The sequence below is a fragment of the Protopterus annectens genome, chromosome 1.part1 (assembly GCF_019279795.1).
Source record: "Protopterus annectens isolate FY-2018-M chromosome 1.part1, PAN1.0, whole genome shotgun sequence".
NCBI classification, from domain to species: Eukaryota; Metazoa; Chordata; order Ceratodontiformes; family Protopteridae; genus Protopterus; species Protopterus annectens.
In genome coordinates this window covers 119091040-119104124 of record NC_056726.1, presented here as the reverse complement: position 1 = coordinate 119104124, position 13085 = coordinate 119091040, and the positions used below count along the sequence as shown (strand labels likewise).

The 13085-nt window shown below is 33.1% G+C and overlaps 1 protein-coding gene across 1 annotated transcript in view; it reads right to left on the bottom strand.

Annotated features, from left to right (window-relative positions):
- Nucleotides 1-13085, bottom strand: part of LOC122814238 (dynein axonemal heavy chain 5-like) — a 3525594-nt gene that overhangs the window by 2043423 nt on the left and 1469086 nt on the right. Inside the window, exon 50 of the mRNA XM_044086840.1 lies at nucleotides 3276-3344. Within this exon, the coding sequence (XP_043942775.1) occupies nucleotides 3276-3344 (69 nt within the window). The remainder of the gene's footprint in view (nucleotides 1-3275; nucleotides 3345-13085) is intronic.

Genomic DNA, 13085 nt, shown 5'->3' with positions numbered 1-13085 from the left:
ACTCATGTGTACTGCACGTTCTGTTCTTATCAGTATTCTTTACTGAAGGCTATTTTCAATGAATGAAAGTGCATTTACTGAAACTATATGCACAGTGTGAAGCCCTGCTTTAATATGACTGCATTTCTAGACTAATGCAAAGAGAATATACTGTATTTTTGGCTAGCAAAATACATTTAAATGAAACCTGATCTTACATGGTTATAAGGATATTTTCCAATGTTGTCTTTATCTTAGCCAATAAAATCAATGGCAAACAATTTCACATTTAGAAATACAGATGTATAGTTCTGCAGCAGAGTGACCTCCTCTTCATGCTTTTATATACTAAGTCCCTTCTTGAAGCTTTAAACAACAGTAAAATTAACATGTTTGCAAGGTGGCTGATCATTCCCTGTTTTATTATTAGCATGCCCCTGGTTCCTCATTATTCTTTTTGCAGTTCACTTTTTCTCCTCTTCACATTCCACTATTGCCTCATTATTTGCAGCATCTGGTCTACTCTCTCATAGATTTTGCATCACATTTTCCGTTCTTTCTCCACATTAAAGATATTTTCCCTGGTCCTCATTCATTTATGACCTTATGCAACATGCCCGGATTTTCTTCCTTTACCTGGTATTGGTTTCAAATTGTTCTATCATTGTGTGAATGGGAGGAGAAATGGGGTAGGGGTTATCCTGAAGGAACAGTATGCCAAGAGTGTTTTGGAGGTGAAAAGAGTGTTGGATAGAGTAAAGTTTATGAAGCTGGAAATTGATTGTGTAATGATGAATGTTGGTGCATACGCCCCGCAAGTTGGGTGTGCAATGGTTGAGAAAGAAAAATTTTGGCATGAGTTGGATGAAGTGGTGGTGAATGTACCCAAGGGTGAGAGAATGGTGATTGGAGCGGATTTTCATGGGCATGTTGGTGAAGGGAACAGAGGGGATGAGGAAGTGATGGGCAGGTATGGTGTTAAGGAGAGGAATGCAGAAGGTCAGACGATAGTGGATTTTGCGAAAAGGATGAACATGGCTGTGGTGAATACATATTTTAAGAAGAGGGAGGAGCATAGGGTGACATACAAGAGTGGAGGAATATACACAGAGGTGGATTATATCCTATGCAGGAGGGCTAGTCTGTTTGTAGTGCTGCACCAAAACAATGCAGATTAGCTACATTCCTTCGGAATCACATTTCTGTTAAATGCTGTGCAGCTTCCCTCATTCCTGGGGCAGGTATTTATTGTCAAGAATCATTTTTGAAGGATGTTCACCTAGAGATCCTGTTGTAGTCCAAGGTGTGCTTCTTCATGTACTAACACAGTTATTGTAGTTTCTTGCACTCACTCCCTCAGTCCCATTCTGTCATGTCCTATTTTTATCTTTCTTCCTTAATTCTTGCATTGCTGGATTAGTACTGTTTTCAAAAATATCATTTAAATTAACCTATACCTCTCTTTATTCATCCTTTCAATTTCCATATTAAAATCTAATTTTCATCTCCTTCCTTGCATTTCCTTTTCGATTCCAAAATGCATTCTGGTGTATATCTAGCATTGTTTTTTTTTCTGAAATCATGCTCTTGTCTCATTTGACAATGTCCTTTAAGACCAGTTTTCTCTACATTTATACCACCAGACTGGCAAAAATTGCAATCCCAACATTTTTTCAAGCACTGATTACTTACCTGTCTACCCTGACTTTTATTTATTTATTTATTTTGTGTTTGTTTGTTTCATTACCACAAGCCACAGCCCTGAATTCCAGGCAATCTTCAAACAGACTGACCCTTTTCACACCCTGTTTCTTACTATTATTCATTATTTCAAATAATCCCCCTCCACTATGTTTAGTCTCACCTTCCTTTGTAGTCCTCTTATCACTGGCCAACTTTATTCTGAGCTTTATTGATAGCCAACATTTACATCTTCAGACCCAGCAAATGCCCCTCTATGTCTCAGGCTACTTCCTAAGCTCAGTTTCCATTTGCCCACTGTTTGTCTCTGAGCAAATTACTTAAACAGATAGTATTCCCAGAGCACAATGAAAGGAGTACATGCACCAAGTTAGCTTTCTTTAATTGAAAAAAAAAAAAGTTAACCATGTACTGTCCCACTGGTCAGTATCTTTTGGACTTGTACCTTTATTTATCTTGATTTATGACAACAGTAATTGCATTTATGTGTGTTATATACACACCAAGGAATTTCTTCATTATTATAGAGCATATATGTGTGTGTGTGTGTGTGTGTGTGTGTGTGTGTGTGTGTGTGTGTGTGTGTGTGTGTGTGTGTGTATGTATGTGTGTGTTTTTAGCCAATAATGGTATACATACATATATATATATATATATATATATATATATATATATATATATATATATTTACATATATATCTTCAGATAAGTTTTCTTTTTTGTAAGAAAAAAATAAAGAAAATCCATTCAATTTGTAGGCAACAAATAAAAATGCTTATGTTGTCAGCTGGTCATTTTATAGTCTAGGCTTAAGGGCTTCTTAGGCTTTAGCGCTCCACATACGGAGATGTAAATTGCTCCATAGACAGATGATGGCTTAACTAAATGATTTGTCTCCTTTGGAGAGATGTGCACTTGAAAAACTGAGTATGGCAATCCCACCAGAACTAACATTTCTTGAAGAAGTACAGACAAGGTGCTAATATCTGTTCCAGACACACAATATATGTGGCAGAGGGAGAGCCATAGGTATGCCAGTCAGTCAGCAAAATCTGTTCTGCCAAAGGCAAATATACAAAAGTGGGGGTTTTATAAGAAGCTTGATGCAAATTTAGGCTCTATGTTAATGTTTTCATCTCTTTATAGATCTGTCTACATTAACTTGATAAGTATGTGACACCTGGTGCAGAACAGAGGAATATGTCACTAATAACCTTAATGCTCATAAGCCTTTTTGTTGATATAGCAAATGACTTTATAATGAGTCTCTTTAACTGTATGCAGTAAGGACTGTGGAGAGATCCAAGTGAAAGCTAAGGTACCTAAAACTCAAATAATCTTATAATACTGTTTATTTCATGGTTCAGTTTATTCAAAAGAGCTGTGATCTATCCTAATTGATTGGCTGCATGTAAGACAGCATTAATCTTTTTGTTTACTTTTGACATTTAGGATCAGATTAGTAAACTTGAGGTAAGTTGGTATGGTGTGTAAAGTATTCTGGAAGGTGTCAAAAGTCCCATTTTTAGAGCATCTAAATATAAGGAGACATCTGAATTATATGATAAAATGATAACAATTCATAAATTTCTCACCTTGACAGTTTCAGTTTTCCCAGTTCCATGGTCTCCATGAATGACTGATCCACTCATTTTCTGTATAGTCTAAAATATAATTAAAATGAGTTTGATTATATTCTCAGTAAAATATAACAAACCATTATAAACATTAGAATAAAAATGGGAAAACAATGTAAAATTTCATCATGAAAGACAGTAATACAAAAACCTAGTAAAATCAGTACACAGTGTAAGGGGCTTGCAGATAATGTTTAATGATAATGGCTGTTACTGATGAAATGTGTATTGTGATCCCACAGTACAAGGAGATAAATAATAATTATCCACTAAATTATTTTGGATTAAAGAAGAAAAATACTCCCTGATATATAAGAAACTATACTTTGAAATGGAGCAGATGCAGAAGTGTAAGTACCCAGAGAATGAAATATTCTGCAGAGATAATGTTTGCTGTTTGGAACTATTCACTTTCTATTCCTAATAACTCAAGCAATAGCGCTGAATTTTATATATATATACATACATACATACATATATATATATATATATATATATATATATATATATATATATATATATGTATATACACAATTTGGACTGTCTCACTGGTAACAGGATACAAAGATTTATGGTAAAGGATTGTATATCTTTGTATATCACAAACAGTAGGTTACCAAGCTCCCAAAAATGGCAAGTAACAAAGCTGTTACCACAACAGTTGGTTCAAGCTACTGTGCATTGAATGCCAGAGACAACAATGTGAAATGCAGTGGTCATAGGTTAGTACTAGGCTAATTGCCCTTGTGGGCCATTTTAAGCCTAGCCAATTACCCCATGGGAGAATCAAACCTGCACCTTGTGTCTGCAAGGTAAACACCTTAACCATTCTGCCATCTTCCCACTCCATCTTGCTTGATATTGGTATTGTTGCACCATACAACTTTATCTCATCCAGTCCAGATTTAACAGATAGTTCTAGCATTGTTATAGTACCTGCATTGTTCACTTTAACTTACTTTCCTTAAGTCTGTCATCTTTTGTATTAAAGACATGCAAAACATTTATTCTAAATATCCAATTCCTTTTGTATTCGTCTCTGTTTCTCATTATGCCATTAAATGTAATAATATCTTGCAGATGTAACATTTTTGTAAAACAACCATGGTATATGAAGAACACAGTAAAATTAAAAGTTTTAGCTTCATACCTGTCAACCTATTAGTGGAAGAAATCTGGACAAAACTTAAAATAATAGGGATACAAAGGCTCAAAAATAGGGACATATTTTAAATATTAATAAGAAAATAAAAAAAATGGACCACACCAGTGATAAAATCAACGTAGTACTTTAATGGACAAACTTCACACCAAAAATTAAAATTGACTAAGTGCTTTCACAAAAGCAATAGCAAAAAATTGGGATTGTAGTTTTGATTCAACCTTGAAACATAAACTTGGTTTAAGACCCAAGATAGAGGGGGAGATGTAGATTTTGAGGTTGCCGTAAAAAAAAAAACAAATGGAAATTTAGGCTAAATACAAAGCATGAGCCAGGTCTTAATGATGGTATATCTATGGCTACCATAGTTAAATAGAGACCTTTGATGGTTTAGAGAAATGTGTAGTTTGGTGTTAATTTTATATAAATATTCTTTGTTTATTTTTATTTTTTCATTGTAGGTTTGTAGTCTGCAGTTTATACAAAAGCAGTTTTTCATTTTCTTATTGAGTTAAGTTGCTAGAATGACAGGATCTGTATTAGCATGTTTTTCCTAAGGGATATATATATATATATATATATATATATATATATATATATATATATATATATATATATATATAATTATATATCATTATTTTGTGACTTCAATCCTCCAGTAAATTACCAGAAAACCACAAATTTTATGAGGATCAGACCAGAAATATGAGGGAAAAATCTGGACATTCTCTAAAAATCTGGGCACTTGAGAGATACCCTTGTAGCATTTATATGCATTAAAAAAATCACAATATCACTTTTGAAATGTATTTTCCAGTTTTAGATTTGCTTCATCATAACTAAACTGCATATTAACACAGATTTCACCTGATTATTTCCTTGTTATGTATATTTGCTAATTTTCTTTTCTCCCTCCCTGAGTCTCCTCTTTTTCTTTGGGGTAGTGAGCGCATAATTAAATATGTCAATCTGACCCTAAAGAGTCTCATCCATCCCAATTTCTTCTTTTATATTCTAGTTTGCTCCACTGTACAATTTACTGCACATGTTCAGTGTATACACGTTTGCTTTTTTTTGGAATGCAGATAAGAACAACATACTGTGTCAAGAGAAGGACAAGACCAAGGACATTTTCTCACTTCCTTAATTTAATTCCAGTTTCCAGTGCATTATTATATCTGCAAGATGTTTCCAGATCATTCTGAAGTCTCATCTATTGCTATGTTATATCTCTGGATAGCTTACAGTTTGCTGATTTCTGTACTCAGAACATTTTGTTTTATTTCCCTTGAACCTCATTTTCAATTTCCAGTGGTAAAATATTTATTCATTTGCCCTTGTTTTTTCCTTAGCCTTTCTGATAAGCTCTGAGCACAGAAAGGAGATGAATAAGGACAATGATATGGTACAATAGGTAATTCAGTTTATTATAAGAGGGTGGAGTGACAAGGTAAAGGGTGAGTCAAGTGGACATGTGGAAAAATTATAATAGCTGGGTATGGGTGGTAAATGTACTAATGGGGAAGTAAAATATGAAAATAAAACAAGATAATTTAATAGGGCATAAAAAGATGATGCACTGATATGAAAGGATCAGAAAGAAGTAGTGTAAGCTGACCTTGTGGTGCACCAAGAAAAGCATGGCTGGGCATCATTTCTGTCATCACTAGGAACAATATTATGAATTACGAAGAAAAGTCTATAAAGACATTCAATTTGGTGAAGTGAAAGATAAAAAAATTACTCAATGAATCCAGGTCCTCAAAAAGCAGTAACTGAGAAAATGCAATATCAGGAATTAGGAACTGGCTAGGCATGGGTATGGTGAAAAAGTTTTAATAAAAGTGAGTGAAGACTGTTAATAGTAATGAATGTGAGAATGTTGAATGGCCAGTTGAAAAAGTAAATGTTAATGTGTATTTTAGAGATGCTATTGAAAACAATGAGATGAAGATACACACACACACACACACACACATATATATATATATATATATATATATATATATATATACATACATACATACACAGTATATACATGGATCTACTTTTAAATGTCTTTAAATTTTGAATGTCCAGTTGATCGACCTACAGAATATCGAGACAACAAACATGAAAACTCAATTGCATGAAATTTTACAAGAGTGTATATATATATATATATATATATATATATATAGGTGGCCACGGTGGTAGAGTGGTTAGTGTTGCCGCCTCACAGCAAGAGGTTCTTTGGCTCAATTCTCAGCTGAGGTGCCTTCTGTGCAGAGTCTGCATGTCCTCCCTGTGGTCATGTGGGTTTCCTCCGGGTGCTCCGATTTCCTCCCATATCCCAAAGACATGCTGTAGGTGGATTGGACACTCTAAATTGGCCCTAGGCATGAGTTTGTGCATGTGTGTGCCTTCTGTGGAAGGTTGGGCACCAGGCTGGCAATGGTAACTTGACACTGTAAAACTCCACTGCCAATCATGAGCAGACAGCAGACTGTGGCGACCCCTAACCAGGAAAAGCCAAAAGAAGAATATGTATATATATATATATATATATATATATATATATATATATATATATATATATATATATATATTAGGGGTGTTGATAAAGAGAAACTAAGAAACTGAAAACATGAATTAGAGTGGTATAGTTGCTGCATAGGATGGGAATATTGCTCAGATAAATAAGAATGCTATAAATGGAGGAGTTAATACAGAAAAATAAAAATCTTACAATGGCTGTTAAACATTTCTGTTGTATGAAAAAATACAGCTTTAGTTGAAAGGTATGATTTTTTTTGCAAACGGGCAGAGCTCAGTTAAAACAGGCTGCACTATGTGTATTAGCAGAAAGAAAAAGGACATTCTGAAAGAATGGTTGGGGAATTTTATTTTTGAAATTTCTAATTATATGATCCTAAAAGGGGACAAGATAGAGTAGATCATTCAGCAGCATATATGAGATTACCAAGGATAGGAATTGATAGAGAAATTGTGCAAAGGGATAGGGAAAAGAAAATTATATGGAAGGGAATTATGGAGGGTGAGTGACAAATTGAGAATAATAAGGGAGATTTTATAATATGACAGATTTCTGTATTAAGGGTGTTAGACAAAGAACAAAGAGTATTAGGAGTAAAGACTAAGATTAGAGAACATTTTCTGTTAAGATGATCATGACTAGAAGGAAGAATCTCCATATGCTGATGTGCAGACACATAACAAGAAGAGATAAATGGAGTTAATAAATTAGTGAGGTTTGGTGAAGTAAGCAATGGTACTGAAAATGCATTTTATGAAATGTATATTCTTAAGACTGCAAATATAATGAAAAGCAATAGCAATAATTTTAAATTATACTTGAAAACTGAATTTTGAGGAACTACAAAGCTATATGACAATAAATTATTTAATGAGGGTAAGGTACATTTGAATTTAGTAAAGAGAAAGTATTAAAGGTGGAATAAAGAAGTTTGGATTCAGTGGAGAATCTAATTTGTTATGCAAAGGCAGAAGATACACAAGCAAAATTATAAGGGTGAAAAACATAGGATAATGCTGAAGTAATGGGAATAATATGGATACAAAATGTTTATAAAAGGAAAATGGTAATAATTAGATATAAGGCAGATAATGTGTTATGAAAGAATGTAATGTCTTGATAAATGTTGTTAAGAGCTTGAGTAATGTCACTAGTAATTTTTTTATTTGTTTATATTTGGTTTTCAAACAATAGATAAATCAATTACAAAACAAACAAATTATTTACATAGGTTCACAAATGATCAATACATCAAAGTCATACATATCAACAACAATTAATATTTTTTAAGCAAGTCTTTAAGTTGAACCAAAGATTTATATGAATGTGTGTGGAATATTAGAAGTTTTCATGTAATATTACAAGTTTTCATCTTTATAGTATGCAATTCACTACTGCAAACAAGTTCTGACATATTAATAAATTCAACATTAGATGAGGTAACTTCATTTCTCTAAGTTTTAAAATTACGTTTCTGGTTATAGCAAGACTAGACCAAAGAAGAGGCACTTGGGTTTTGGGAATAATCTCAGGAACTGGAGCATTAAATAAAACTAAATATTTTGAAATATTACATCTATCTGAGCACAGAGCTTGAATTAAGTTATTCATTTATTTCCTAAAAGGAGAGATGGCTTTACGTTCATATACCATATGTACGCAGTCACCTATTATTTCAGAATCACATCTCCAACATTTAATTCTATTTGATTTATACATAATTGTAATTTGATTAGGAATTACAAAAGCTTTGTATAAAACATTCGAAGTGAAAATGTTCCAATATAATGAAGATGTGGTTTTATCTGTAGGTTTTAATATTCTTTTCTAGTATTCTTCAAAGAAGTCTTCATTATTCATTTTGGGGAATAGTTCCAATAGGAATTAAGAATTTTATAAATTTGTGACAAATATGATTTATATTTTCATTGCATTGTTGATATTTATCTAGAATTCCAATAATTTGGGAAACCATTTCTTATCTAGGTTAAATATCTTACTTATCTCTGTGTTCACAAAGTCTCTAAATATTTGTAAAATTAACCAGTTCTCAGAATATTGATTATATTTTGACCTTACATTTCCAACAGTAGATATAACACTATAATTTAAGAATTGATGCCAATAAATTAAATTACTTTGTTGTTTCAAGTTAAAAGTTTCTAAGCAGTCAATTGTATATGCAATTGGAAACATAACATTTAAGAAAGCGACAGGAACTGAACAATTTATGTAATGCTGTTTAGGTTATATGATATATAGCAATATATGTGAAGAATGATGCTTGTTAATTTTAACTTGTTAATACAGTTTGATTACTTTATAGAAATGTAACTGTGCCTGTGTTACAAGTGTTAATTCAATAAAGATGTTAAAAAGTTTTTAATATAATAGCTAGAATATGTGAACTTTTGGAAAAAGGAAATTATGTTAATTAAATAGAGAATTTGAGAATAGAGTATAATTCCATTTATGCAAAAATATTTTAATAACCACATTAAGCTTTTAAAGACTATATGTTTATATCTGGTTGTGATATATTTATTATTTACTAATAATATTTCTTGATGTATTTCCATTTTGAATCATAAGATGAATTTATCCACAACACTATAACTTTTGCAACTGTTGAAGTAGCATGCAATTAACTATCAGAGAATCCTATTCCACCATTATCCCAACCTTTTCTATGCCAGTCAAGGGAAGCACTTGGTTTATCAGGATGCCAAAAATTCAAGTAGAGTTTTGTTTATCTTCATCATTTTTTTTGTGGAGATAGTACTGAAGATTGTAAGGCAAACAATATTGTAGAGAGAATTACAATCTTAATGACCATTAATCATTTTTCCACGGTAAAGAAGAATTTGTTCCAATTTGTGACTAAACTTAAAATTTTATCAACGATCTGTTGACAGATTGCATCATTTCTTTACTATTTGACATAATGTTTATACCAAAGTATTTCATTTGACTGCTATTCCAATTGATGTTGGAATATTTTTATATTAATTTTTATTTTTTATTAATTAATAATGTACTTGCTTTATTATGATTAAATCTTAAGTTTGAGATTTCTTCAAACTGACTCATAGAACTAATTATATGTTCTAATGAATTTTCTATATTTCCTATTGTTAATAAAATATCATTAGTAAAGAGTTGAATCTTTAGTTCAAAATCTTCTTTTATTTTGATACCATTAATGTTCTTATTGGATCTAATACTATTAGCAAAGGATTCTATAGCTAATGTAAAAAATAAAGGGGATAATGGACAGCCTTGTTTTTTTGCTTTTTTGTCATTTAAAGGAATTAGAATAAAAATAACCTATTTTAACAAAATTATAAGAGTTATTATATATTGTATGTGTTTTAAACAGGTATCACCAATTAAGTGAGGCAAAAGCCTTATCTAATTTTAGAGTAATGAAAGAAAGCTTTTTTATTTTTACTTGCATAGTCTATTAATGTATGTATTCTTATTATATTATCTTGTATTTGTCTGTTTAAAATGAACCCAGATTGATCATTGTTAATTAGTTTAGGTATAAGTAGATTAATTCTGTTATCTAAAATGGACATGAACAGCTTATAGTCCACATTTAAAAGTGAAATGGTTCTGTATGATGAATACTTTGTAGAATTCATATCTTGTTTAAATATGTGATATAAGGGGATATTTCCATGATGGGGGGTCTTCAGCAGTTGTTTTTATTTATTGATAGACCTTATATAATATTTTCATAGGATCATAGAATCATAGGAACTTACTAGGCTATTGGATCTGAGGCCCTTATAAGCCTAGCCAAGAGTTTAGCCCATGTTTGGACAAGTCAGCATCAGATGCTCCTGTCCAGCATGGACACAGGTGGAAATTCCAGGGGTGTATTATCTATTTCCCATCCAGTTTTTCAGGCTGAACTTTTTTTTTCCAAATAACATTTTATTTGACTTGTGTATCAAACAGAAATATTGAACAATGCATTTGGATGATGTAAGATAGATTATTTGTAACACAAGATTTTAATTATTATATTAACAAAGTCATACCATACTATTACACAAACTACTACTAATTTACAATACTGCTGCTAAGCTAATCATGAAAGAGTGAGGAAACACCAGATCAACCATTTTCTAAGTGTTTTCCTGTAATGCCAAAATCTTGAACTGTTAGTTACAGTTTCACGCTAAAGAGATGTATCAATCATGCTCAGGTTCTAGTAGTTCAAATGTCTCTAAATTAACCCTAAGCAAATCTCAAATAAGCAATATATTTTCAAACAGTAGCTTCCATAGCTTCTGGTAGTAGCTTCTTTTCTTAGGATTCATAAAGATAATTTTTTGAGTTGATATGTACTGTATAGCCATAGCTTGGAAACCTTTCCATGTCAACTTAGCAAGATCAGTCCAGTTTTTTGTTATGTATAATTTAACAAGTGAGCATGCAATGATCAAAATATGTATCTGTCTTATGGTGAGTTTTAAATCTGTAGTATGTAGAATTGCTAGTTCTCAACATAGGGTTGAATTGTGGTAACCCATTTTTTGTAAATATATCTTAAGAGAACCCCATAAGTTTTGTGAATATTTACAAAACCACAGGACATGGAGGAGATCTGCCTGCAGATAGAAGCAGCATTTACATGCCAGTGAAGAATTAGAATTAAATGTATTTATAGTCAAGGGGGTGTAGTATGTGCTGTTATTAATCATCAACTGTGTACCTATAAGTTTTTTTTAAATGGAGAGAAATTAATAGTATGGTTAATAGCTTCAAGTTTCTGTTCCTTTGCTGTTATACTTCCCCTGTTATCGCAGTAAGTGGAGAATAATAATGTATTTTTGTAAATGAGGGAATTCACAAGTTTGTATGTATTTGAGATCACTTTTTTTTATTTGCAAAGCTTTCCAAAATTTCTGTAAATTTCATCAATTTTTTTTCATTTACAGATGGATCACTGACTATTACTGGAAGTGTCTCCCTAATTTGTCTTAAAATAACAATGTATTTCTTTCCAAATATCCAGGTTGAATTAAAAAGGGGCAATGACTCTGCTTGACATGGAAGGAGAGTCTATTCTACAGATAGGGGAGTCTCTGGGACACAAACCTGTGCCACCAACAAGTCCTATTGATGTCACAGACCAGGTTGAGGTCACGCATGCAGATTAATTGAGTGAAGCTTGACTTGTGGATATGCAGCGGTCCCATCAAGGCGAGGTCCAAGATCACCTTGTATGACAGACAGAGGTCACCTCTGAGGAGTGTGTATGAAACTGAGTAGGGTGATAGGGCTTTTAGCCTATCTGTGCATGGTAGATGTTTGAGGTCCTGGATTCTTCTGGTGAGGAACCTCTGTGGTCTCTCCAGCTGCTGCATGTGCTTTGCGAGGTAAAGGTTGAATGAGGCATTGTACCCAATAATGGGCCTTATAAGGGAAGAATACAGGAATGTTATGACTTCTTTGGCCCTGGATGACATACTCTGACTTATGAGTGGGCCATGTAGAAAGTTTTCTGTACAATGGAAGCAACATGGTGGTCAAATGTCAGGTTGCTATCAACCTGGGTGCTCAAATCCCTCATGACTGATTGTGTGCTTAGGATGTTGTTATTAATGTGATAATTTGTGGGGATGTCACTCTCCCCAAAGGGTTGAAGATGCATTTTTGGTATTCAGCTTGAGGCCATGTTTCTGGTACCAGTCATTTATTTGGGTGAGACTATCTTGGAGGATGTCCACATCACTAAGGAACTTGATGACAGCACCCAGCTTGCATAGCCCACTGATTTTGGCCTGCACCTCGGAAAAGTATATCTCACATAACAGAGGCCCCAAGACCAAACCCTTGGCTATGCCACTCATTATTGTTCTACTGGCTGAGGTGGCTTCCCCTATTTTGACACGGTGGGTTCTATCAGAGTGCCAGTTTGCTACCCATTTGGTAACATACAGGTTGTTGCCTAATTGAGAGAGTTTATCTATTATGCCCAAGTGGGAAATAGTGTTGAAGGCTCTGGCCACATCAAGGTAGGTGGTGTGCACCATCTTCCCCTTGTCCATGGCTT